Here is a 26,004-nt window from a genome sequence, read left to right as displayed (position 1 = left end):
AGAAAAAGCTGCATCTCTTACACTGTCCCAGTGAAGTCCCTGGTCCCAACCCTAAGAGCAGTAACTGATATTTATTATTAATTTAACACTGCCAGGTTTGAGTTCTAGTTTTACTCTTTTTCATTTTTTAATTAAGTGTGAATAGATATCAAGAAATTATAAGACAGGTATAATAATGTGGAATACAAGGAAGGCCCATTGATCAATCCGTTTAAGTAAAGGAATGTACCACTTCCTTTGAAGTCTCCCATACACCCCTGCTTGTTTTCTTCTTTCTTACAAAAATCCACAGTTGTGGAATTGTAACTTATCATCCCCCTCCTTGTTTTTAAAATTTTTTTTATTATTTCAGTTATACAAATTTATGTGGTACATACAGTGTGATATTTTGACACAACGCATGTGTAAGGCCTCCTCTCCTTATTTTTGTAACTTTCCCCTGTGCATATGCCCAGGATGTTGTTTAGTCTTCAGTGTTTGTGAATGTCATGCATGTATTCATCTGAGACTTCCTTTTATATTTCTAAGATTCACCTGTGTTGTTACACATAACTGTATTTTATTCATTTGTTTGCTTATTCTATTCCAGTGTGTGAGTTTTCAAATCCACTCTACCAGTTAGGAACGTGTAGGTTGTCTCCTTTTGTTTGCTTGCCGTTACAACAGCAGTATTCTTATATACACCCAAAGCATGGACCCAACCCCCTCTTTGACCTGGAGCACATATGTCAGAGTGGACAGTGCTCATGGTGCATGTGTCTTGGATTAGATGCCACAGTGCCACACTCTGGGCTCCATGGAGGTGGGCCGGGATGAACAACACTGACTGTTCTTGACGACACTTATTTCCCAGTTTAAATTTTTTTTTCCAATCAAGAAGTTGTGAACAGTTTTTTATCATGGTACAAACTTGTATTCTGGATTACTGATAAGCTGGACACTTTTCATGTGTTTATTAGCAATTCTTGTTTCCTCTTGTGTGAAGTCTCTGTTCAAGTCTTTTGCGCATTCTTTTCCTACTGTGTTTCTCTCACTGATTTATAGGAATTCTTTATGTATTCTGGATGAAAAGTTTTGTCAGTTACTAAAGTTACAAATACTTCCTTCCATTTTGAGATTTATCTTTTCACTTGCTTTATGATATTTTACAAATCAGAAGTCGGTTTTTTTCAACTAATTAAATATACAATCTTTTCCTTTATGAGTAGCTTTTTTTGCAGATGCTTAAAATTTTCTCTAAAGCTGATAAGAGCATTCTCCTTTACATTTGATCTTAAAACAGAAGGCTGAGAAGATAGAGAGCATTCTCTTAGTAAGTTTAGAAGCTGCATAATTTCATCTTTTACACGTAAATTTTAGCATGGATTATTAAAAACAAACCAATTATCTCAATACTGTAAATGTAGCTCTGTACTAAATCAACTATCCATGTATGGGTCTCTTGTTGGACTCCCTCTTATTTATAAGGTTGATTTGTCTCAGCACCAATAGCTTTTATGTAATTTAATAAAATTTTATATTAATTATTGACACTTGGAATAAGCTCTCCTTTTCTCCCTTGACATTTTTCCTCCAATGTTTTAATTACTCTTGATTTTTATTCTTCCATATAGATTTTAGAATCAGCATGCTAGGTTACACACAAAGACACATAGACACAGAACTGCTGAGATTTAATTAGAGTTATAGTAAAGTTATAGATTAGGGAAAATTTTTTATCTTAATAATATCACAAGTTTTCCAGACCACAAACATAGGATATTTCTTCTTGTATTTAGGTTAACTTAAATGTCTATTTTCTCTCTAAGTGTCTCACACATTTATTATAAAAATTATTCTTAGGTACTTCATATACATGTGATTTTTATTATACTTTATGTATTTTACACCATTGTTGTTCATTTTTATTAAATTGCATTTCTAATGATTTATTCCTTAACATTTGCCAGAGATTCGATTTTTGGTTTGTTGAATGATTGCTAAAAATTCATTGCAAAAATTATGCTTCTACTGTTTTCTCTATAAGAAAAATTTTAAACTAGTATTTAAATTTAACATTATAGAACAGTACAGTTGTCTATTTCTTCTTGATCCCTTTTAACTTATATTTTATAGGAATTCTTCTTTCTTTAAGTTTTCAGATTTATTGATATATAATTCTTCTAATATTTTATTGGAAGTCCTCTGGTCAAATTTTTATACTTATTTCTATTTATCTGTGCTCTGTCTCTCAGTCAAGTTTCCCAGCAGTTTGTTTTTGCTTTTTCAAAAGTCAATATTTTATTATGTCCATCTTTCTGTTAAGTGTTTGTTCTTTTATTTCATCAATTTTTGCTCTTTATCTTTTTTATCTATTTTTTTAAATTTATTTTTCTACTGATTTTCTTACTCTTGTTATGTGAGTTTAACTCAATGTCCCATCATCCTTTACTTCTGTTTGACTGAATGACACACATTTTGATAGTCCATATTTATCACTCCACTGTAGCACATTCTAATTCTCTAATATTTACTTCTGTGGACTCCTGCATTATTGAGAAGATTGTTTCTAATAAAGCAAGTACATGGAGTTCAATTCCAGTCACTTTTGTTTGGTTGTTTTCTTTTCTTTTTTTTTTTTTTTTTTTTTTTTTTTTTTTCTTTCTAGGAATCAAACTCATGACCTCAGGCTTGCCCGGCAAGGGCTTATGCCACTGAGCTACATCCCTGACCCCTGCAGTCACTTTTGGTGATTTATTACCAGCTTCATTGCTTTTAATCATGCAGTCCCCTCTGTAAGACACTAATCCTCTGAAATTCATTGAGATTTTTTCTTTCCAGCACAGAAGATATTAAACTCTAACTATTCCAAGGACACTTGAAAATAATGTATATTCTTCAGTTGTTGGAGTGTTGGTTTATAAATCTGCATTAGATCAAGTTTGCTACTTTGTTGATCAATCCGAACATTACTGAATTTTTTGTCTGTTTTGTATACTAATTTCTAGGAGAATGTGTCATTGTTTTCCCACTGTAACTACGTATTTCACCTTTTCTTCCTGGCTTTGCTTCTCTGTGTTGCCCAGGCTGGCCCCGAGCTCAGGGGCTCATCAGCTCCTGCTATCTCGGCCGGCAGAGGAGCTGGAGTGCGCCGCCACACGTAGCTTCTTGGTCTTGTTGTTGGTTGTTTTCCATTTGTTTGGGGTTTTTGTTTGTTTTTTGTTTTGTGCATACTAGACAAGTGCTCTATCTCAGAGATATTGTCCTCACCCCCAGCTCTTTTCATTTTGGCTTCATGTATAATGGTGTTACACTACTGGTTGTGCACTAGGTCGAGATTGTTGTGCCTTCCTAGTGAACTGCACCATGTACCATCATGAAGTGATCTTTGCTAGCGATACTTTTTGCCTTAAAGCCTACTCTGTCAAATAGCAACACAGTTATACTGTAAGTCTCCTCCCCTCCCCCCTTTTCTTTCTCCTCTTCATCTTTCTTGTTTTTAAGGCATACAGGGCTGAACCCAGGGAGCACTGAGCTACATCTCTAGCCCTTTCTTCTTCTTTATTTTTTTCGCAAGGCTCCCCCACAGTTGCCCCGGCAAGGCTTGAACTTGGAATCCTCCTATCTTAGCCCCTGAGAGCTGGATCTTAGGTGCATGCCACCAATTTACACTGGCTTTCTTTTAGTTATTTTTCGAATGTATTTTTCCTATCTTTCTATATTTTTCTATATTCTTTCTTTCACAGACATCATCCTTTCTGTATTCTTATGCTCTGGCAAAATCTATGTGGCTATATTTTAGTGCAATGCATCTCCATCTTTTACTTGCAGCACTTAGTAGTAGTTCATTTATGTTCATTGGAAATACGGATACCTTCAAAGTCATTTCTACCATCTTGTTCTGTCCTTCACATTTATCCTTCCTTGTTTATGTCTTCATTTTTATATTGTGCTCTTTGGAAACATTTTCTTTCTTTTAGTTTTTCCTTCTACTAGTCAAAGTTACATGTTTTAACATCAATTTTAAAGTAATAGCATAGAAATCTTATCATAATTTAAGTTAATCTCGCTCCTCCAGGTAACCAGCTGCTATTATTTCTGTATAGTTTGTCACTCATATTTTCAGTGCTTGCTTAGTTCTTTAAACACACAAACCATATCTGTTTTGCAGCCTATATCTGATCTAAAGTCTTTATGGATCTGAATCTATTGTCTTTTTTCTGCCTACTCATCACTTGTTTTTATGGTATATATTTTGCAAGATTTAACCAGGCGCTCATATTTCCTGATGTTTTATTGGAATTCTTTGAAGTTTGAATGAAGTCAGATTCCTTGAGAAAGGATAATGCTTAACTCTATCAGTTGTCTGAGAACATTACTACTCTAGGGCCACTTTTTTAGACAATTTATTTTAAACTAATGGTCATCAAGGCTGTCGTGGACCTTGAGGCTTCACACTGTCAAAATAAAAATCACTGCCCGCTTCACCAAGCAGTGTCCTTTGCCACAGGTCACTTCCGGGTAGGCAGGGAACAGGGCGAGCACTTGTCTTTGCTCCTCCTGACACTGAAGGCACAACCCTCTGGGACCTCCATTTTACAGCTGAGGTCAGGATGTGGGGGACGGTCCCCTCCTAACTGACTTCCTTAGGCCTTTGGTGTTACCGCCTCTCCCCCCACCCGCCTCTCTACAATGGTGAAAGACAATGTTTAAGCTAATGGAGTTTGGAAAACACACTCAAGGCACAGGCAACCTTCTGTGTTGCAGGTAAAGGTGTAGGTAGATACCAGCTTCCAATTGGCTTTTGTCCTTTGGGTTGTCCTTTCTGTCTTGCCATTCCCTTGATATATTTAAAATATTCTTCAGCATCTGTAGTTATTTTCAGTAAGACCGGTGGTCAGATAGTCTACTAAATTGCTAGAAGTATAAGCCTACTGTCTGGATCTTCAATAACTTAGAACTTTTCTCTTGCATTTTTTAAGGACAGAGTCTTGTTATGTAGTGCAGACTGGCCCCAAACTCAATATCCTTGTACCTCAGCCTCCAGAGTGCCTTTTATGCAGTTTTTAAATGATTTTTTTTTTTTTTTTTTTTTTTTTTTGTCTTTTTGAGACAGTCTCACTATGCAGTTCAGGCTAGCCTTGAGCTCACTTTGTAGTCCAGGCTGGTCTCGAACTTGCAGTGATCTTCCCGCCTCAGCCTCCCGAGTGCTGGGGTTACTGGCATGCATCACTATGCCTGGCTTAAATGATTTTTTAAACATGATTGTAACTCAAAAGCATCTGAACACCCACTTGCTTTACAGTCCCATCATATTTCTCTTCTCCTGATTTCTCCACTTCACCAATCAGTGCCAGAGGAAGCTTGGTGAGTGTGTGCATGTTTGCATGTGCACACACATGCACACATGTTTGGTATTCAGGAGAGGGTGCAAACATGGAAAAGCATGGACTGTTGTTACTGGTGTCCAGTGAAAGTAATTCTGTCCTTCCTGTTATACACTGGAGACCAGAGTACATTTTCTCATGGGAACAACTTAATAATAGATTTTGAATGTAGATGAAAAATACTTTTAGAATCATTAGTCATGTACATAAGAATGCAATTGGCTCTGTGTGTGGCTTATGGAGCTGACAAACCATTAATTAACACAGATCATTGAGCTTTTGGAATAGAATCATGTGTGATATCCAGCATGTAAATTTTTATCCCTCTGCTATGCCTTGGATGTCAAATGTCCCCAAAAGCCTCCTGTGTCCCAGTGTGGAGTCCAGAGTTAGTGGGGGTCTTTAGGTCATTTGAGGGTGTGCTTTCAAAGGGGACTGTCCAACCCTCATGTAACTCCCTCATTTCCTGTTTGTTTTCTCGTAACAAGGGGAGAGGTTTTGTTATGCCGCACTCCTCCACGACACGGCCTTATCACAGGCCCAAAGCGATGGAACCAACTATCCATGAACTGAAACTTCCAAAACTGAAAGCCAAAAGAAACCTTCTCTCCTTATAGGTTCATACAGTGTATAAGTTAATTGTATCAGGTATTTTATTATAGTTATGATGAACTAACATACCCTCAAATTATGAACTCCCTGACAACACAGAACATGTTGTGTACTACTTTATGCTTTCCAGTGTCTTCTACCTCAGGAATTCTCACTAGCTGGCTAGTGGGTTATTACAGAGTAGCAGCCAGCAGGCCATGAAATTCTTTCTGGGTCTTTTTATTTTCACTGATCTACCACCTAACAGAGATACTTACTGTCCAGTGCAAAAGACTAAACACAAATACCCAAAGAAATGGGGGTTTGAAAAGTCTACTGACTCATTTCTCTTTAATGCTTGCTGATTTGTCAACTCTAACTCAGCTACTCAGCTGAGCTCTAACTCACAATGGAATTGAATATGTCAAATTGAACTCACGACGGCATTGAAATATGTCAAAATCAAACACAGAATATGAGAACACACAACCATTTGGCTATCCACATGCATGTGTGCCTTAGAGTGTATGATTCTAATCTGGAGGTATCTAATGTTATTTTAGAGTTATCGGCTTTTTTTTTTTTTTATTGTGCTATTGAGCTACATTCTGAGCCCTTTTCCTATATTTTATTTTGAAACACACTCTTGCTAAGTTGCTAAGTTGCCCAGGTTGGGTTCAGCCCTGTGATCCTCCTACCTTAGCCTTCCAAAGGGCTGGGATTACAGTCACGTGTCACCACATCCAGCAATCTACTTGTCTGATTGCTTTCCCTAATCCCTTTCTATTGGATTTTTAAGAAAAAAAATGAGATATTAAAATAGAAAAAAAAAAAAAAAACATAGGTTACAAAAATACAAGACAGAATACTTAAAAACAGAAAATACTTAAAAGTCCAGCAGTCTACCTGTTTGGTTGCTTTCTATAGTCCATTTCTTTTGGATTTTTAAGGAAAAAATATGAGCTATTAAAATAGAAAAAATAAAGCATAGGTTACAAAAATACTTAAGAGACAGAAGCATCTACACAACTGTTGCAATTACTCCTCCCCATCCGAGGAACACAAGTAAGAAGAATGAATCTCCAAGTTGACTCTCGGGGGCTCACAGATAGTTAACTAAAGAGCAGGAAGTGGAATTGGTCAAGAGGTATTTGTTGCACACTATTACATGCATTCGCTTCCTGTTCATAGGTCTTTTTGTTACCATGCACTGGCCCTTCTTAAATGCTTTACAGAAACAAAGCAGTTACAATTTAATTTGTCAGTATAATGTGTCAGTTACTTTTTTTTATCTGGTTTTACTTATTCAATGTCAGAAACAATGACCTGCTCACAGAATGCTATAGTTAAGAGGAGCAAACAGTGAAATTGAAAATGATTCTTTTATAAATGAAGTTGATCAAAATTACTGGCAGGACTTTTGCCTGGAGGGAAGTTTCCTGGGCTCCAGCCTGTTATGCCTAACAATGACCCAGGGAAGGCTGGACAGATGGCTGGATTCTAAAGTGTTTCTCATGTTACAGTATTTTCTTCCTATTGTCTCCCTTGAATTTTACAGCAAAAAGGGGAAATGCTATAACTTTCAAAAGGTAGCAAAAGGATCGTCACCACATTTTGAGGAGTCACAAGTACTAAACACAAATTATCTTGGAAATCTTCCTTTTTTAGACATGTTTTCTTGGTTAAAATATGACTGCTTTCTGTGGATAATATGACTTATCCTTCTTACTCTCTTTATAGCTAGAAATACAAAATAAGATAAGGGGGTGTGTTTATGTCTTTTACTAGAAGAATCCCAGATGTCCACTGTCTCTAAGTCTGGCAACACCGTCATTTCAGTGTTGAGCTTTGCCGAGGCAGAAACGTGGGACCCATTCTCGACACTGCTTACATCCACCCAACATCGGCAGTGTTGGAAGCGCCGACACTCTGCTTCCTAAACAGCTGTCGAATCTGTCTAGCTCTGTGCATTGCTGATGCTGTTGCTGTGGTCCAGCTTTTGCCTCAGTTACTCAGTCAGTACCTAACAGGGCTGGCTGCAGTTACCTCTGCATTCCATCCACACCAAAGTGCTCTTTCCAATGCAAATCTGCCAGTCTTTCTGCCACCCATAGTTTCCTATTACTTTAGAGCCAGGACAAACTCCTTCCTTGGCACCTGTAACCCTGCCTGACCCCTTGCTTCCCTTCTAGCTTCACCTGCTATCAGCCTTCTCCTGGCATTGCTACTTTGGCCAGCCTCCCTTCTTCCATTCCCTCCAGGTTTCCTGCTTTGAGTGCCTTTCCCCACTGCTCTAACTCACTAACCCTCTTCCTCTCTCCGAGCTTTGCCTGCGTCACACCCTCAGGGAGCCTCCTTGGACTGCCCCACCTTCAGCCAAAATGCACAGGTCAAGTCCTCTTTTTTGGCCTCTCAGAACTGCACAGTGTCACTCCTTCACAGCCCCTCGACAAAAAACAGAGGTTTATGATCTGTGCATCAGAAATAAGGGGTTTAAGTGAGAAAACACAAGCAGAAAAACATTTTTGTTTAATAATCAACTTCTTAAAATTCAAGCCAATATTTCTAAGCCAAAGAAAAATACACATACAGATATTATACTTAAGAGTTCTCAAAACAAACAAACAAACAAACAAACAAAGAGTTCTCAAAAGAGCTAGGAGTTTTGAATAAATGTCAGAAATTCTTCCACAAACATAACCTGATCTACCTAGACTGAGACTGAGCCTATAATTTAAGAGACAGAAGCATCTATATGATTGTTGCAATTACTCCTTCCCCAGCCAAGAAACACGGGGAAAAATAGCAAATCTCAGAATTAACTCTTAATTTTTTTTATTTTTTTGACCAGTTCTCCATGCTTATATCTGGTGATCTGAACAACTACTTGGAAGACAACACTATGTATGTAATCCAACCGTTGTTGGATTCCTACCCTCTTGTTTTTTTGAAATTCTGTATCATTTCTAATTTTTAAATTATTTCTTATTCTCTTTAAAATAAAAAAAAAAGGATTGACTCTTAGGGGCTCACAAATAGCTAACTAAAGAATAGCAAATAGAATTGGTCAAGCGATATTTATTGCACACTATCACATGCATTAGCTTCCTCTTCATAGGTCTTTTTGTTACTATGTGCTGTCGCTTTTTAAATCCTTTACACAAACAAAGCAGTTAAAATTTAATTTGTCACATAAGGAAGATTACTTTTTGGTCTGATTTTACTTTTATTCACAAATTTCAGTCGTATATTTATGGTGTGCAAGGTGATATTTTTATACAGACACATGTTGTCAAATGGCTAACTCCAATTAATTGGCAAAAGTATTGCCTCACATACTTATTTTCAGGGTGAGAACACTAAATAGCCACTCTTAGCAATTTTCAAGTATGTGATACGTAGTCGTTAACTGTCATCACCATGCTGTAAACAGCTCTCTTCAACTCACTCATCCTGTCTAGGTTTGCATCCTTTGACTAACGCCTCCCTTGCCTCTCCTCTTCGGCCTCAGGTCTCTGCCCTTCTGCTCTTTGCTTCTATAAACTTGACAAAAACTGCTTTCCACCTTAATGCAGCACCAATAAAACATTACTGTAAATCTGTAGACAAAGGGAGGATGTGCTATTAAAATGCAATGATAAAGCAGCTTTGTTTCTTTGTGCATGAGCTAGCTCTTCATTATTTTCATGTTATATCCCTCTTTCTATATGAAGTCATTTGAAAAGGCTTTTGGGAAGAGAATTTTCTTTGCTTTGATTTAAAACTTGAGAAAAATGAGCACCCAACTTGCAAATAGCTCACATCAAGCAACTTGATCTTTACCTTCTCAACCATCAAAAGCATTTCTTGACCTTTGTATTTACCTCCTACTTTAACCAATCTCTCCCTCTATCAAGGAATGGTGAGAATGTGTTATCACTGCTCAGCGGCCTCTCTTGCACCCTGGCTCACTGCTTAGCTGTCTTCTCCGCTCACTGGCGTGTTCAGAGGGATGGGCATGCTCTCCTGTAGTCTTTGCAACAGATATATGAACATGAAATTCTGACCAGCCCATAGTGTTTAGTTATTTTCATAGCAAGTCAGGCTAGCAGCCAGCTTACAACACAAAACACTTTTTCTTGTATACACTTGAGCGCAAAAGGACACTGGAAAACATTTAACCCAACAACTCAATTTGTACAGGATTCATATTTACATAAGAAATCTCTCAGATAGGTATGGAGGCAGGCACTTGTAATCCCAGCACATTGGAAGGCAGAGGTGGAAGAATTGCAAGATCAAGCTCAGTCAGGGTAACTTACAAGAACCTGTCTCAAAATAAAAATTTAAAAAGATCTGGGGATGTAGCTTAGTGTTAAGGCTCTGGGTTCAATCGCCAGTACCAGAGAGAAAGAGAGAGAGAGAGAGAATCTGTCAACTGTTTACATGTTAAATACCACCCTAAGCAGATCCATCCATCTGTATGATAGATCCACTCATATGATAGATGTAGGAAATTGGGTTTTCTGTGATATCATTTCTCTAGTTTACGTGGCAATGTGCCTGACCATGAAGGTCTAAATTTGGCATCTGTCACTGCCATTCTGGGTCCAAATTACATCATGCAAAATACCATGAAGAATTCTGCATGGGGGAATCAGCAGTGGGTTATGGGAGTGCTTGGGACACTTTGCCTTAGCACAGGCCTATGAATGAACATTAGAACTGTTAGCCAGATGCTTCCTGTAGACTTCCAGAAAGGCAGAAAGTGTGGGGCCGCTGGGATCTGGAGGCGCCTAGGAGAAGGATGCAGAAAGTACATAAATCATCAGGCAGCTTCATTTCATTGGGCTCCCAACCTCACTGTGGGTGACAGGGCCTGCACCGGGGCCCATCCCTTCTGCACGTGATGCCTGCGAGGTCCAGCCCGGCGAAACCAGGCCCTGGACTCATTTCACACCCTCCCCTAATAACGTCCTCAGGCTGTGATGTATTTTCATGTGTTCCCCCTATTATCCCTCCCTGCTTGAGCCTTACAGATAATTGATGACGCTTCAGTTAATCATCTTTCTCCCTCTTTTGTTCACCAGGTAGCTCGGCCTTCAAGGGGCTCCTTTATTCGGGATCGATGTCTTCTCGTAGGTAATTGATCACTGCAGTCCTGGGGACCCTCAATTCATCGTCAAGGGAGGATAATCATCATGAATAATCAAAAAGCTATCGCTGTGCTCCTGCAAGAGTGTGAGCAAGCGCTGGACCAGCTCTTGGTGGCGGCGCCAGATGTGTCCGAGGAAGACAAGAGGGAGGACCAGAGGTGCCGAGGTGAGGATGGGATGCTCTCAGCAGGGTCAGCCAGCAGGCCTGCTGCCCTGTCCCCCGCCTGGGTGACACGTTCTCATCTCTGCCCTATTTTTCTTCTCCTGGCAGATGACCACCGAGAGATGGGAAGATTTCTAGAGCATGAATGGGACCTGGGCTGCAGGCGGACAGACAGGGGTGGAAGCTCACTTTGTTGCAGTGAATTGCTGTCAGTTCTAATTTTAGGCTTCAATAAACATGAGGCTACAAGAAACAGTTTAGCTCAACAGGAACAAAGAGTCTGAGTTGGCTGCTGCACATAAATTTCAATTATTAAAAAATGGAAGCAACTTCTCAATGGTGGTGCATACTTTTTTCCAAGTGGGGATTTTGTGCCTCATCAATTTCCATAGACTTCTACGCGTTCCATAACTATGTCATCTCGCTGGTGCAGTCGCTGTCTTCTGCAGCATCCATGAGTCCTCGTGCTACTCCTAAAATAAAGGCACTCATCCCATAAGTCTGACAGCGCAGTGACCAGCATTTAGGACTCTGGCTCCACTCCTTTCACAGTGCGCGGCATACTTAGTTGTAGGCTAATCATGGATGGGGAGGTTTCAATCACAAAGTATGAAAGTTAGCAACAGTTCTTATTTCTTCTTTAACTGGTTTTGGAGAGGCAACACTATATATATCCTGAAATATACTGTCCCTCTATTTCTCTAAGTATATCTCTTTTATGTGTCTTTCATATCTCTCTTCATATTTGTAGTGCTCTGCCATTTGATGCAAAAATAAGATCCCTCCATAAATTGCCAGCGTCTTGTCTCTTCTGTTCATTATGCCACAGGGAAAAGTTCTGAGAAGGGCTTTGTCCCTCCTTCTCATCTACAGGCACACACATTTTTACAGGCACACACATTTTTAAGACACTTTTAGTGCTGGTGGAAGTCTTAATTATTTGTAACCTTTTCCTTTTTGGTCCTTTCAAAATGAAATCACTCATATCCAGTCAATTCCCCGCCCACATCTGCAAGCTTCCTTTCTGTAGCACCGGGAAACCCCAGTGCAGGAGTGAATTGCCAGGCTCATGTGCGTGCTGCCCTGAGGTCTCAGATGCTGGTCATGGTCCAGTAGGACTTGGTAGGTGGTGTAAAAGAGGCAAATGTGAGTTGTGAAGAATAAGCTTTCTCCATTATCATGAAGAAACTTGAGAAGATCAAACTACTCCATCCAAACTGCAATGCAGTTCTGTGACCCCAGAAATCTCTTTTCTGTGGTCTGGTCGTTACTCATATTCATGCATAGCCAGCGTCCGAATAGTTTACCAAAGCAGGACTCTTTGGAGGCTGAAAGGGGGCACTGGGGATAAGTGCACTGGGTCATGCAGGTCCACCCCAAGCAAATGGGTGTCCTGCTCCTAACTCTTTAGAAGTGCCCTGGAAGGAATTTTCTCTGTATCCTGGATATATCCAGAAGGTGACATGCTGTCAGCAGCAGTAAGAAAGCTGAGTGTTCTGGCAGAAAGCAACCATGTCAGTCCTTAACCTCTGGGCTTGGCTCTCTCTGAGGCATCCCATTGCAGATATTCTCAGCTGCCGAATGGGGTGACAATTTCAGCATGCTGCTTATAAATCATCCCCAATAATCAATGGGATCATTCATTGGCATGGCCCATAAGCTATACCACAGCCTTCCCTCAATGCCAAGTTCACATGAAGTCATAGAGGACCAAAACAGAGTTAGATTTTTCTTTCTTCTCTTCTTTTATTTTTGGTTCTCTGCATCATATCTTTTTTGCTCTATTTAGCATATCTTACATAGATGCTAAGACTGACCATGTCTTTCACCTGTTGTGGTGTCATTTACAAAAGAGGTGAGACATGAGACATGGTACTCACCTTCAGGACACTTTCAGGCCAGTGAGATGGACATGTAGTTATGCAAGAGTGGGATGAAGGCTGAAAGGAGTATCCCCCTGAGGGCTCATGAAAAGAAGTGGCAGCATTTGGGCTAGACACTGCTGGTGGTGGGTCCTGTAGGGGCAATACAATCATTCAGAACAGGATGTGCAAAACTGAAGAATGAAAGCACTTTATGCAGGGCAATGGCCAGGTCTATCTTGTTTTTAGGGAAAAAAGATCGACAATATCAAAGAAGGAGTAGATGGAAGCAGTAATTCAGGAAAAAAATACTGGAAACATAGAGGAGGAAATGAATTTTAGGAACCACAGGGTTTGATAGCCAGATACACTCAAGAAAAGAGTGAGAGAGAAATATCCAGATCAGCTCTGGGGTTTCAGACCTAGTTGATGCAGTGAATTTTGCTTCCATTCATCAAAGTACATAATAGAGAAGGGAAGTAGATTTGGAAAACAGCCAATGAGTTCAATCATAGACATGTTCAGAAATTTATAGCTGGTGATTATGTATCCATGGCTGCAGTCCCTTATTCAGAAAACTAAGGGTCAGATATCCTTCAGCCTTCAGATTTGCCCAGTGCTGGAAGGATGTTATGGAGCATGTACTGAACATTACACCCATATGGCAGCACCTAAAGCAAACCTTAAAATTTTTTTACAAAATTTTTCAATAATTTCACTGAATAGGATCATCAGGATTAGGATAGCCCTCATCAATTCGAGTCTGACTTGGGTGTCAAATGTAAGAAAAAAATTCCAGTCCCCAAAGCTTAGAGGTTTTCTGAAGTTCGGATCGGAGACTGTGGAACTGGCCTAAGTAGGTTTGGTGCCCACTGAGTGATTTAACACAGTTACAGCTGTGAAATGGGGCCATCTCCCAGAGAATAGTGCCCTCGCACAGCTCCCGTTTTTCTTTGTATTTGTTGTCTGTATCCAAGTGCTGTCCACGGTGAAAGGATGGGATGAGGACCAAGAGAAGCAAAAACTGGGTTGGACAAATTGACTCTTGACACAAGCCAGCTGCTACCAGTGCAGCATGCCCTTCCTTTCCAGGGCCTTTCTCATTTTACAGGGAAAATAATATTTCCTTCATTCCTGTCTCTGATTCTTCATGCAGGGATAGTCACCGAAGCACCTTCCTTCCTGCTAAAAACCTTTCTCAATGCCTGACTACCCCAATTTACCTGTAGGGCAGAGCAGACCAAGGCCACCCTTGACAGATAGCCCTTTGCTATTATTCTTTGGGTCACAGCCAACAGTTCAGGGCAGCCAGCCCAAGGTGGGGACATGCTATTTTGCTGTGGAGGCCCTTCATCATAATGTGAGGGGCTCAGCCGCCTTTTCTTTGACTGCAATTTCCTTACCTGAACTCTGACCTTTTCAGCTTCCCTCTCCAGAGAGTTAAGGACCCTGATCCAGGAGGCAAAGGAAATGAAGTGGCCCTTCGTGCCTGAAAAGTGGCAGTACAAACAAGCCCTGAGCCCAGAGGACAAAACAAACCTGCAGGATGTGATTGGCGCTGCACTGCACCAGTTGCTGGTAGGAAGAGCCACACCACCTGTCCCTCAACATCCCCATGGGAGGGGTTTAGCCCTAAGTGGTCTCAGAGATTAAATTTCTTTGAACCACAAGACAGTCCCTATTGTTCATGGGCAGCACTACCATGCTGACTGATGTGGGAAATTATTGTCCTGTATGAGCTGGTGTTGGAAACCCGAGTCGGGGGAAAGTACAGAGGGGTGCCCAGTGGGTCCAGCATGAACCCATCTCCCCAAAATATGGATGTATCCTCAGTGGGCCAAAGGAGTCATTTTGGCTCCACCATGCCTTGTAACATTTGTATTTTGAAATGCCACTTTCGAGAAGTTGGGTATCTTAAAAGAATCAACTCACCACTGTCTTATCAAAGCAACTTGTTGTCTAAACTACTGAGGTCTGGTGTGCCCCTCCCTGGGTCCCACCCGGGATCCTGTTTCCTCCCTCAACACTTTGTAGGCTGTTCAGGAAGCATCAAGTCCAAGTCTTTGGCTGGCTGATTCCTCATTCAGCAAAAGTTAATTTAACTGATGCATCACTCTCGCAGGTGAGAGCCTTAAAAATCTAGCAGAGGAACCAGAGTGGGGCTGGGGCTCAGGTTCTGGGGGTGTCACAGGGAGTCCTTTTGGATGGCGTTGCTCCTTACCCATATTCTCTCAGCAGCTTATGTGTATTTTTTAATATAAAAATGTGTTTGTCAGGACGTGAGGCATTAAAACAATGACAGTATCCTAAAATGTTTGCTTTATTGGTTTACATGGACTTATGTTTGGGAATCATCCAGACACAGTCTTTGTCTGTTGAAGCAAAAATCTAGGAAAGACTCTTTAGTCTTTAGGCACACAACAGTGTGCAAGTAGGGACTTAATAGCAATAGTGAAATCTCCATCTCTCTCATCCCCCGAAAAAAATAAATGAAAGAGGACTGGGGACTATAGGCAAAAGGAAATGAATACTTGGGAAGAATGCAGTGCTGAGCCAGAGGTCTGAAAGTGGTTGGTATTAGTGGAGAGACAGAGTGTAACCCAGCACTTGGGGGGCTGATGCAGGAGGATTGTGAGCTCAAAGCCTCAATCTGACCCAGTCTAAAGAAATAAACAAACAAACAAAGCCAACAATAAAAACCCAAAGAAAAGCAAAACACAAAAAGAGAAATAGAATGAAATAATAACTATAATTTGTATATCACCACTGAGTTTACAAAGTGTTTGCATTTGCATTATGTCATTTAATTATCCAAATAGCCCTGTGGTGATTACCATTGTCACACTTTGTCTTGGTTGCTTTTCTGTTGTTGCTGAGACAAAATCCCTGGGACACCTAAATTAAAGAGGGAAAGGTTTTTTAGCTCACAGTTTGCAGAGGTTTCAATCCATAATCAGCTGGCTCTAAGGCAGGGTGGCATGACACAGGGGCAAAAATTCAAAGTGTTAGAAGACAGCAAAGCAACAAGAGCAAAAGGAGGGAACAAGCCTCTTTTCCTTCCTTATATTATAAGTAGGCTACTCCCCGCACACACAGGTGTAGCCCTCACACCTTCTCCATGCCCTCCTCTTGTACAGGATGAGGATGTTTATAAAATGAGGACCTTGGCCTCCTGCTGAGTTACTTAGTTAAGCTTCTAGAATTTTCAAGTTGACACAATATATCAACCATAGCAATCACCCCTTGTCAACTTGGCAACCAGACACATTTCTTTAAACCAGTTTCCAGATACAAAGACATGCTTATTCTTATCATTTCACAACTTGAACATTATAACACAGGTTTAACAATCCTTAGAAGTAGTATTAAGTTTATCAACATTATATTGCATTAGAACCATAACACTCTCCACCAAGATACATGTACCTCCCTCTATGCAAAAGGCATTTAGTCCATCTGCAAGAGTTGCCAAAGTCCTAACAGTTTCAGCATTGCTGAAAAGTCCAAGTCCCAAGTCTCCTCCAAGATGTAATGCAAACTCTTAGCTGCAAGCCCTGTAGAGATGAAAAGAAAGTTAAACACTTTCAATATTCAGTGGCACAAGATTGACATTTTCATTCCAAAAGTTACAAGAAGGGGTGTCTTAGTTACTTTTCTCTCCTTGCTGAGAAAAAAATACCTGAGCCCAAAATTAAGGAAGGAAGATTTATTTAGCTTACAGTTTGTGGAAGTTTCAGTCCATATTTGGCTGGCTCCAAGGCAGAGTGGCACATAGCAGAGGTGGCAATGGAAGACAGCAAAAGCAACAAAAGAAAAAGAGAGGAGCAGAAAACAAGCCTCTCTCCCTCCCTTATATTGTATGCAGACTATCCACCCCAGGGCAGGTGTAGCACTCACACCCATAATCCCAGCATTGGATCATGAATCAATCAAAAACTCTAGAAGCCCTCTCTATGACAGCATGAGGCTTTGGGGGACATTTAGACACAAACCATAACAAGTGGATACAACCATTGGGACCAAAGTAAGTACAAAATCCAGCAGGATAAATGTTAGGTCCTATAGTTCCATGTCCAGCATTTGAAACAATCTGTGGCAAATTGTGAGCTCCAAAAGGCTTGCATGGCTCCACCCCTAAGACACTGCTGGTGGTTGTAGCTCCCATGAGTTCTGTTAGGCTACTTTCCTCCCTCCTTGCAACTTTCCTTGGATGATCCACATTCCTGGCTTTTCCAAACTTCTGGGTTCTCCACTGCACCTTTGGCTTCACCCTCACAGCTTCACATGCTGCCCTCTCAGAGGCACATTGCCTGGCCTCCTAAGCCTTCTGAAATCAAGGGGGAAGCCTTCTTAACCCCACAACTTTTGCATTCTGCATGTACCTGAAACCAGTGCCACGTGGATAATGCCAAGGTCTGCAGCCAGCTGGAGCAGTAGCCAGGCTTTCCTTTCTCCTGGCTGTAGGGGTCGAGTGCCTATATCACCGGGCACTGCGAATCCAATTCTGAGGAACAAATTCTCTATGCTGCCACCATCCTGGAAGCTGGTGTGGCTGCCACCATTCTGGAACATGTTGCTCTGCAGCTTTCTCTTCAAGGCAAGGTCTTTTATTTGCAGTTTTGAGGCTGCAAAGGGTGGAGACTTGCTGTTGCTTGTGATGACCTCAGATCATCTTTTATATTCTCTTGTTCCTTCTCAGCAATCAAGAGCTCCTCTGCTCTATCTTTGCAGTCCACAGCTTTACTGGAGCTTCCTTTCTGGCCAAACTCACAACATTTTAAATCATCCTGCTGGCCTCTTTGCTCTTGATTATCAACATGAACCTGGCTAAGAGCCCCCAACAGTAGCCATGCCACTACCTCAGTATTCGACTACCTTGAAATTATTTCTACCAGATTAATTAGTCTACTGGCCTGAATCTCAGTCTCAGGCAAAGTCTCCAGACACAAGCAAACTGCAGATAAACTTTCTGCCACCCTCCTTTTACACACAAGGAGTTTAGGGTGCAGAAGACACATTTGCCCAGGGGATGGATGTAGAGAAGGTGATCTTGTGACTCACCATCTGCCATCATCTGAGCTCCCTGTGCCATTGGGGGTGCACATCTTTGAGCCCTTGAAATGTGACACATGAGACAGAAGTACTGAGTGTGCAGTTTTCTTGGTTTTTGGTTAATTTCAAACTGCATAGCTACCTGTGGTCAGGACTCCCAGGGCAGTGCACCTCTGAAGCAGCAGCCCTTGCACTGAAACTTTCCTGCAGCAGTGTCAGCACTTGCAACACATGGGGACTTGGTGGAAATTTGGGTTCCTGGGCCCCAATCAGTAATCTGCACCCATCGATCCAATGAAACCTCCTGGTAGGGCCCAGCACAGCATCCAGCCAGTACAGATTCAGGAGGTTATACCAGAATTTCTGCTCCCAAAGCACAAGGTGAGGAGCAGACACCAGGACAGAGTCGGAGGGAGGAGGAGAATCACAGACCCCTGCAAAGGAATCAGTGTCCAGCAGTGGAACAATAGGTGGTTTCCAAAGCTCAAGTCTCACTGTGTCTGGGAGTGGGCATGAGTCAGGAGACAACCTGCTCCTAAATGGCCATTGGAGCCATTCCTTCCCCCTGCCCTTCAGGACAGATTGATGACTGTGGAAATGGGCACAGGGAATGGAAGAAGTCAGTGGCTGGCCCACGGGGTCACTTGGTGGCTGCCCTCAGAATCAGTCCACTGGGCCTCCTTTACTTCCTGGTGTACTTAATCTGGGAGCTTTTTGAACTCTGAGCATCATTTTCTTTAGCCTCCCCAGAAAGCTATAAATTAAGCAACCACACCTCCTAAGACTTTTAGGACACTTTCCCATTGTGCCCACCCCAAGTGCACAATTGCTGGCCCACTCTGCTCTGTAAATATAGAGAACTAGAGTGCCCCATGGGCTGGCCTCTCCCCTGCTCGCCCTGCTTTTAATGTCTCGGCTTGTTAAACACAGCCTGAGTAAATTCTGGACTTTTTCTTTTTTGTCCCAGTATAGTTTAGCTTCAATTTGAAGATTTGCTGAAACTGAACAGTCGTGTTTTAATAAGTGATGAATTGCGAGAGTCCATTCTTCCATAAAAAAAAAACAGCTAAAGGCCCCTGAGTTTGTCTTTTCAGTTACGTTTTCTTGCAATTTGTTCATTGTTTCTGTGATTTTTTTTTTAACCTTAGAACAAATCTTTCCCATAAAAAGTGTCCATGTTTAAAATGCGCACCACACTTAGAGTTTGCATACACACCAAAGCTGAAACCATGTAAGAAAAATCAAGTCTTTCCCTCAGTCCCTGAGCTGGTGACATTAGCGGCATTTGGAGTGTTACTCTCCTAGCCTGAACTTAATCAGGAAAAATGTTATGGTTTCGCACTTTGCTTGGGCCATTCCCTCCCTGTCTCCCTCCCCCACCCCCTCACCCCACCCCCATCCCACCCCAGTCCTCATTCCTTTCTCCTTTGCTGTGTGGCCACAGACAGAAATTTATGGCAGGGGCCAACCTCCTTTACACTCCACACAAAGCTGGCTGACTTGAGAGGGTTTGTCCGCGGTCTCCCAGAAAAAACACCTGCAGGACGCTCCCCGAGGAAGCAGAGAGATGGGAGATTAATGTGACTGTAATAGCCGGGCAGTGTTTTGGGTATTATGCCCTCGCCCCAGGTAGGTGGGTCTTTTCCGAGATGATACCAATTATTTATTGCTGAAACATCTGTTGATAACTGCAGCTGCCCTTGTGAAACAAAGCATATCGCGGGGTCACAGGCGATAGGGACCTAAAATCCTACCTCATGCTAGTTTGGGTCTATTCAGCAACCCCCTGGGGTCCCTGGGCTACCATCATCTTTAATGTCTCATCATGCCATGGAAAATACTTTGTAAACACCGCACTGCCCGCCCTGCAGGCTTTGAAGTATTATTTCATCTTCATCGGTAATTTATATTCCAGTGCCATTGTGCTGTGGGAAAAAGAGGGGGTCCTTTTTTGTTTTCTATTTAATTGTATATCGCCTGACACTTTGACCTGTATTATTAGTATTAGTCCCCAAAAGGATTTTCTCCCTCTCTTATTTAAAAATAAAATTTCAAGGGAAAGCAAGAGCTTTTTGAGCTCTTTTCACGCAAAACAATGTTTACACTCTGAGAGGGAGAGATGAAAAGCCAGAGCAACTTTTTTCAAGTACTGGGGAAGGGTATTTCAGTTGGTGAAAGAGAACAGTAAGGCCCTTAGAAATATCATTCGGCAAGACCTTTGATGGATTTCTGAAAAGTGTTGCAGGCATTTAGCGCCGGCTGCAGTCTCCGGGCATGGGACTGCAGCGGACAGCACCACCAGCAAGGTTGGCCTCGCTTCTGGGTGCCAGGGACCAGGGCTCCAGATCGTGCAGGTGCTTTGGGATTTTTTTCTTTTTTTCAGTAACCTTCACTCTTCTAAAAGGAACAGTTTCTACACAGTCAAAAGGAAATAAAAAGAGACAGAGGGTGTGCTTGGATGGCATGCGTGCCGCAGTGGGAGCAGAAACATTTAGTGGATGCTGATTCTGAGGTTCCCCGCACAGGGCCAGGTTCTCAGCCTGGCCGGCCTGCCCCCGCTTCAAGCCTCTGCCCGGAGCAGGGACCCACTCTGCTGGCCCTGGCTTTGTCACCTCTCCTTATCTCTTTGGGAGGTGCAGACTGACCTTTATGATTGGCTCCAAATCACAATCTGAGGAGACAGAAGCAGGTTCCACATGAGGACATTTTTCCCATTTTCTTTTCTACTCTTGAAAATGGGTAATCTGCTCCCTTCATGGGACAAATATTCTTGAAAAGAACTGTGCTATCTAGGAGTGATTCAGAGAGAGACAAAAAAATTAAATGTTTGTTTGCTTCTGCTATCTTGGGTGGAAAATAAACTCTGTGGCTGAATCAAGTTTAAGTTTAGCTTCCAAATAGTTTTTTTGTAAGCTGTCTCTTTAGATACCCTGTCTTTCAACTTGATATTTTTATTTTTGAACTAAATACACCTACGGGGACTAAGTATGCTGAAACATGCTTGTAATCCCAGCACTTTGGAAGGCTGAGGCAAGAGGGTGGCAAGTTCAAGCCCAGCCTGGGCAATTCCATGAGCTCTTGTTTCAGAGTGAAAGCCCTGGATTCAACAGTCCCCAATAACACACACACACACACACACACACACGCACATGTGTACACACAGACATTAAAGAGACAAGAATCAGAGCATACATACGACAGCATCATTGCAAGATTGCAGAAAATGCTTTTTTAAATGTCTAGTTTTGCTAACTTGGGAGCTGAGAGGATATAGAAGGGTCTCCAGCAAAAAAAACACCAAAGTATGAATTTATTAGAAAAAGAAAGGTTGAGTCAAAAAAGGACAGGTACAAGGTGGAGGCTGGGGAAGAGACCGAGAGCCTGTGGGTGGGACAGTAACTCCCCTCCGTGGTGGCCCCTGGCTGAGAGATTCTACAGAGACCGCACAAGGGAAACTGGGGTCATTAGGCTGTGATTCTTCCCACAAATGATCCTCTCAAACAGGAAAACATTTTTAATCTTTGGGACTTTTGTAACTTAAACTGTTTTCGCAGTACAAAAAAATAAATAAATAAAAAGAATTTAAACTATACATTCATTCATCCATTCAGCAAAATTTCACTGAGGATCACCATGTGCCGGGCACCAGCCCAGTCTTGGAGGGTTTCTCTAAAGAGGCAGAGGGGGGCAGCCCTTGCCAGAACCCTGCTTTTCAAATCGTTCTTTCCATTTCCTGACTAAAGTGTGACAGGTGCTCAATATATGTTCTTCCCATCTTCACCACTTTGTTTAAAACTTTATTTTATTAGGCCATGTTTGCAGTACATAATGTATACATTCTTTATGTGGGGATTGCATATGTACAATCACATCTTCATTCCTTTTCTCATCCCCTTTCCTCTGTCCCTTCACCCCTTTGAGAAAGATATCACCCTACTTCTATTACCTCTCTTTTATTTTGTTCTCTATTTTCACTCTGAGTTTCTTGTGTGATGTTTAAGCCCATGTGTTTGATTTACTTCACTTAACATTATGGTCTCAAAGTGTATCAGTTTTCCTACAAATGACTCAAGTTTATCCTTCTTTATGGCAGAGTAGTATTCCATGATGTGTAAGTACATTTTTTTGTCCATTCATCTATTGGTAGACATATATGCTACTTCCAAGATTTAGCTATTATGAATTGTACTGCTATAGACAAGGATGTGCATGGGACACTGTAATATGATGTTTTTAAATTTGTTGGGAAGACACCTAGAAGGGGAATAGGTGGGTCATATGGAATTGCTAGTTTTAGGTTTTTGAGGCATCTCCATGCTAAATCTATAGTGGTTGTCCTAGCTTACATTCCCACTAACAGTGGAGAAGGGTTCTTTTTTCCCCTGCAGCCCTCCCAGCACCTGTTACTATTTGATTTCTTGATGATGGCCGTTCTTTCTGGGGTATCGTTTTAATTTGCATTCCCCAAAAGGCCAGCAATGTTAAGCCCTTCTTCATGTCTTCAATAGCCATTTGCACTTCATCTGGGAAGTCTCTGTCCACTTTTTGACTGCATCTTTGATTTGGGGGGTCTTTTTTTTTTTTGGTTTTTTACGTATTCCAGATATTATTCCTGCATCTGAGGAATCACTGGCAAAATTCTTTAGGTTATCTTTTCATTCTGGTGGTTGTTTCTTGTGTTGTGCAGAAATTTTTAAAATTTCCTATAATACCTTTTGTTGATTCTTGGAACCATTTCCAGTGCAGCTAGGGTTCTGTTCAGAAAGTCCTTGCCTACACCTGTGACTTCAAGAGTTTTGCCTACCTTGTCTTCCAGTAGGTTAAGTGTTTCTGGTTTAACATTTAGTTCTTTGGTCCATTTTAGAACATGGTTAGAGATATGGGTTTAGAGTCAATCTTCAGCCTGTGAACAGCCAGATTTCCCAACACCACTTATACAACAGACTATCTTTCCTCTAGTGTATGTTTTTTGGCTCCTGTGTCAAAAATCAAATAGTTGAATGTACTGAAGTTTTTTGAGTCCTCTATTCTGTGTCATTGCTCCTCATGTCTGTTTTTGTACCAGTACCAGTGCTGCTTTTCTCATACTAGCTTTGTAACATGACTTCGAGGTTGTGATGGCTCCTGCTTTGCTGTGTAACCCAGGATTTCTTTTGCTGTTCTGGGTCTCTTCTGATTCTGTATGAATTTTAAGAGTGTTTCCATTGGGACTGAGTTAAATCTGTGTATCAATATTGGAAGTATAGTCATTTTGACTGTATTGCCTCTGCCTAGTCAGTAATTTTCATAACTCTTAAGGTGTTATTTTTCTTTTCATAGTTAAGAAAATTACTGCTCAGAAAAGTTAAATAATTTGTCCAAGGTCATAACCAGAGCTCTCCCTCTCTCTAGGGTGGTCTCTGTCCCTTGCACTCAGGGCAGTTTTTTAAGGTTGTGCTCACTCTAAAATGCTGGTTACCAGCAGTTGACGTGACCCCAGAGGCCCCTAATTCTTGCCCTGACCGATTCACAACACTCCCACCCTCTCCACAAACTGAAGACTAAACTGTGAGATCAGAAAAGATCCTATTCCAACCAAATTACTAGACTCTAAGGCTGCAAAACTTGTGAAATAGTTTGAGCAGATTCTCTAATGAGGTCAGGACACCAAGAGAATGGGGAAGTTAGGAGTGGGCCGATGTAGAATGGATGGTCTTTCTGGTGCAGAGCTTGCCTAGTATATGTGAAGCCCTGGGTTCAATCCCCACTACTGCAAACAAAACACACTGCAAAATACACAGAAGTGTGGAACAAAGGTGAGCTCCTTGCTAGGGGCAGAGCAAGTAGTATGTGGGAACCTGCTGTGTGTGCAGTGGGCACCAATGATAGGTTCTCAACAGCAGACATAAAGAGCAGTGATGCCCTTGTTTGAGATGGAGGGCACAGGAAGGATGGCTGGTGTCCACCATCTTGATTCCAGCTCTTGGATGTTTTACAAACCCTCAAAGTCAGGGTCATCCTCTGCCCACCTCCCCCATGGAGTCCTCTTCCCAGGTCCACTGAGTGGCACCGTCAGCCATCTACTGGCACAAACTGGAAGCTTGAGTCCATCTGCCACCCTCCTCTCCCTTGCCTGCTATGTCTATCCTATCACCAAATCCAGCTGGCTTTGCTTTCTAGATATCTGTCCAGTCTCCACACCACCATCTCCATCTGCCTCAGTCTGTCTTGAATGTGGAAGGGGGAGAGGTTGAAAGCAAAAGGAGCCAAACTGACTTTTCTAACAGATCAAGATCATGAATAAAGCTCCTCCCACTGTGACCTTAACCCCTTTGAGGGGACAAAGTCCTTGTGACCTAATCACCACTTATTAGACTCCACCTCCTACCACTGTAGCACTGCGTATTAAGTCTGCAGGGCATGAACCCTGGGGCACTGGTCAGCCCATAGCACCATCCACGTCCAAGGTGTAGTCATCTCCGTCCTGGTTCCTGCCACTGCTTTCTGAACCATCTCCCACACGCACCCAGCACCGCCCTCTGTGTCCTTTCCCATGCACAGAGTGACCTGTGCCATAACCCACTCATGTCCCCCTGTGTTCCCAGGGACACCTAGCTCTGTAATAAGGCTCACAGCCCCACCAGCTGCACCAAGGCTGCCCTCCCTACCCGGTCCCTCCTGCCTGAGTCTTAGCCCTCATGGCTGCTCTCCAAGGTGCTCCTCTGTCCCCTCCTTGTCTGCTTAATTTCTGTGTACCTCTCAGTCTCAGCATAGGTCTTCAGGGAAGCCTCCTCTGATCAATGTGCCTAGACTGAGATTCCCCTACTCCATGCTTTGCTGGGAGGTATCACCTTCATAGAACTTCTCCAAGTTGCAGTGCACCTACATTTGCGGAGCCTCTCTTCTTCCTGTCCAATGACTACAAGTTCCATGAAGACAGGGGCCTCCCTTGTGTTTACCTGTATATCCCTGATATATCAAATCTTCAATAACTACTCTTGAGTGAATGAGTTACTGCAAAGATATGTGTATTCTCTGGAGAACATTTATGCTTGATATGCATGTGTGGTGGCATACAAATGAGGTTGTCCTGTGTGTAGCTCACACAGAAAACTCCCTGGACAGCGGCCAAAGGGTTATTATATTGGTCAGCTTTCCTGTGGCTGAAAAAATACCTGACATTCACAATTTAAAGGAAGAGAGATTTACTTTGGTTGTGGTTTCAGAGGACTGAGTTCATGGTTGGTTGGCTCCTAGGCAGAAACATCGTGGCAGAAGGGTATGGCGGAGCAAAGCTGCTTACTTCATGGTGACCAGGAAGCACAGCAGGTGAACAGCTCCAACAAAACAGTGGCCAGGGACCAGATACAGACCCTCGGGTCATGACTCACCCAGACACACACAGAAGCGTCTTTATACATGGTCTATGTGGCTCCCCAGCCAATCAAGTTAACAAGTAAGCTTAAACATCACGGAGGGGTGATGATCATGTGTCTCTCAGAAATGGAAGGCATTTGACAAAATGCCTTCAATACTACCTGGTAAAGAAATAAGATAGTAACTGAAGAAGATAGTTTTATTTTATTTTCATTTGCAGTGGGGAGATCCCGTGCTTGGGGAGTACACTAAACTACTGAAGGAAAAATAGTCACAGGAGGCCCATGTGAGTAATCACATGGAGGAGATAGTCACAGGAGGCCCATGTGAGGATTAGGCTTGAAAGAAGTGAAGAGAGGAAGCAGATGTAGATGTTACACAAAAACAGCTCAAGGTGTGTGTGGACATGAGTGGGATGAGGCTGGCTGTTCTCTTGCTCCCACACCATCACTCTGCCATGTGACTCGCACACTTCCTCT

The 26,004-nt window shown here is 42.0% G+C and overlaps 1 protein-coding gene across 3 annotated transcripts in view; it reads left to right on the top strand.

Moving 5' to 3' along the window:
- Alpk1 (alpha-kinase 1) overlaps positions 1-26,004 on the top strand; it is a gene marked incomplete at its 5' end in the record, with an annotated part of 119,091 nt that overhangs the window by 53,405 nt on the left and 39,682 nt on the right. For 2 of the 3 annotated variants that reach the window (XM_013520772.1, XM_005397100.2), the window contains 2 exon segments: positions 11,027-11,258; positions 14,541-14,695. In XM_013520772.1, the coding sequence (XP_013376226.1) occupies positions 11,138-11,258; positions 14,541-14,695 (276 nt within the window). 3 annotated transcript variants of the gene reach the window in all.

Source organism: Chinchilla lanigera, unplaced genomic scaffold (genome assembly GCF_000276665.1).
Source record: "Chinchilla lanigera isolate Chin_1 unplaced genomic scaffold, ChiLan1.0 scaffold00056, whole genome shotgun sequence".
Lineage (NCBI taxonomy): Eukaryota > Metazoa > Chordata > Mammalia > Rodentia > Chinchillidae > Chinchilla > Chinchilla lanigera.
Note: the sequence above shows the minus strand (reverse complement) of the source record. Positions and strands in the feature narration are given on the sequence as shown.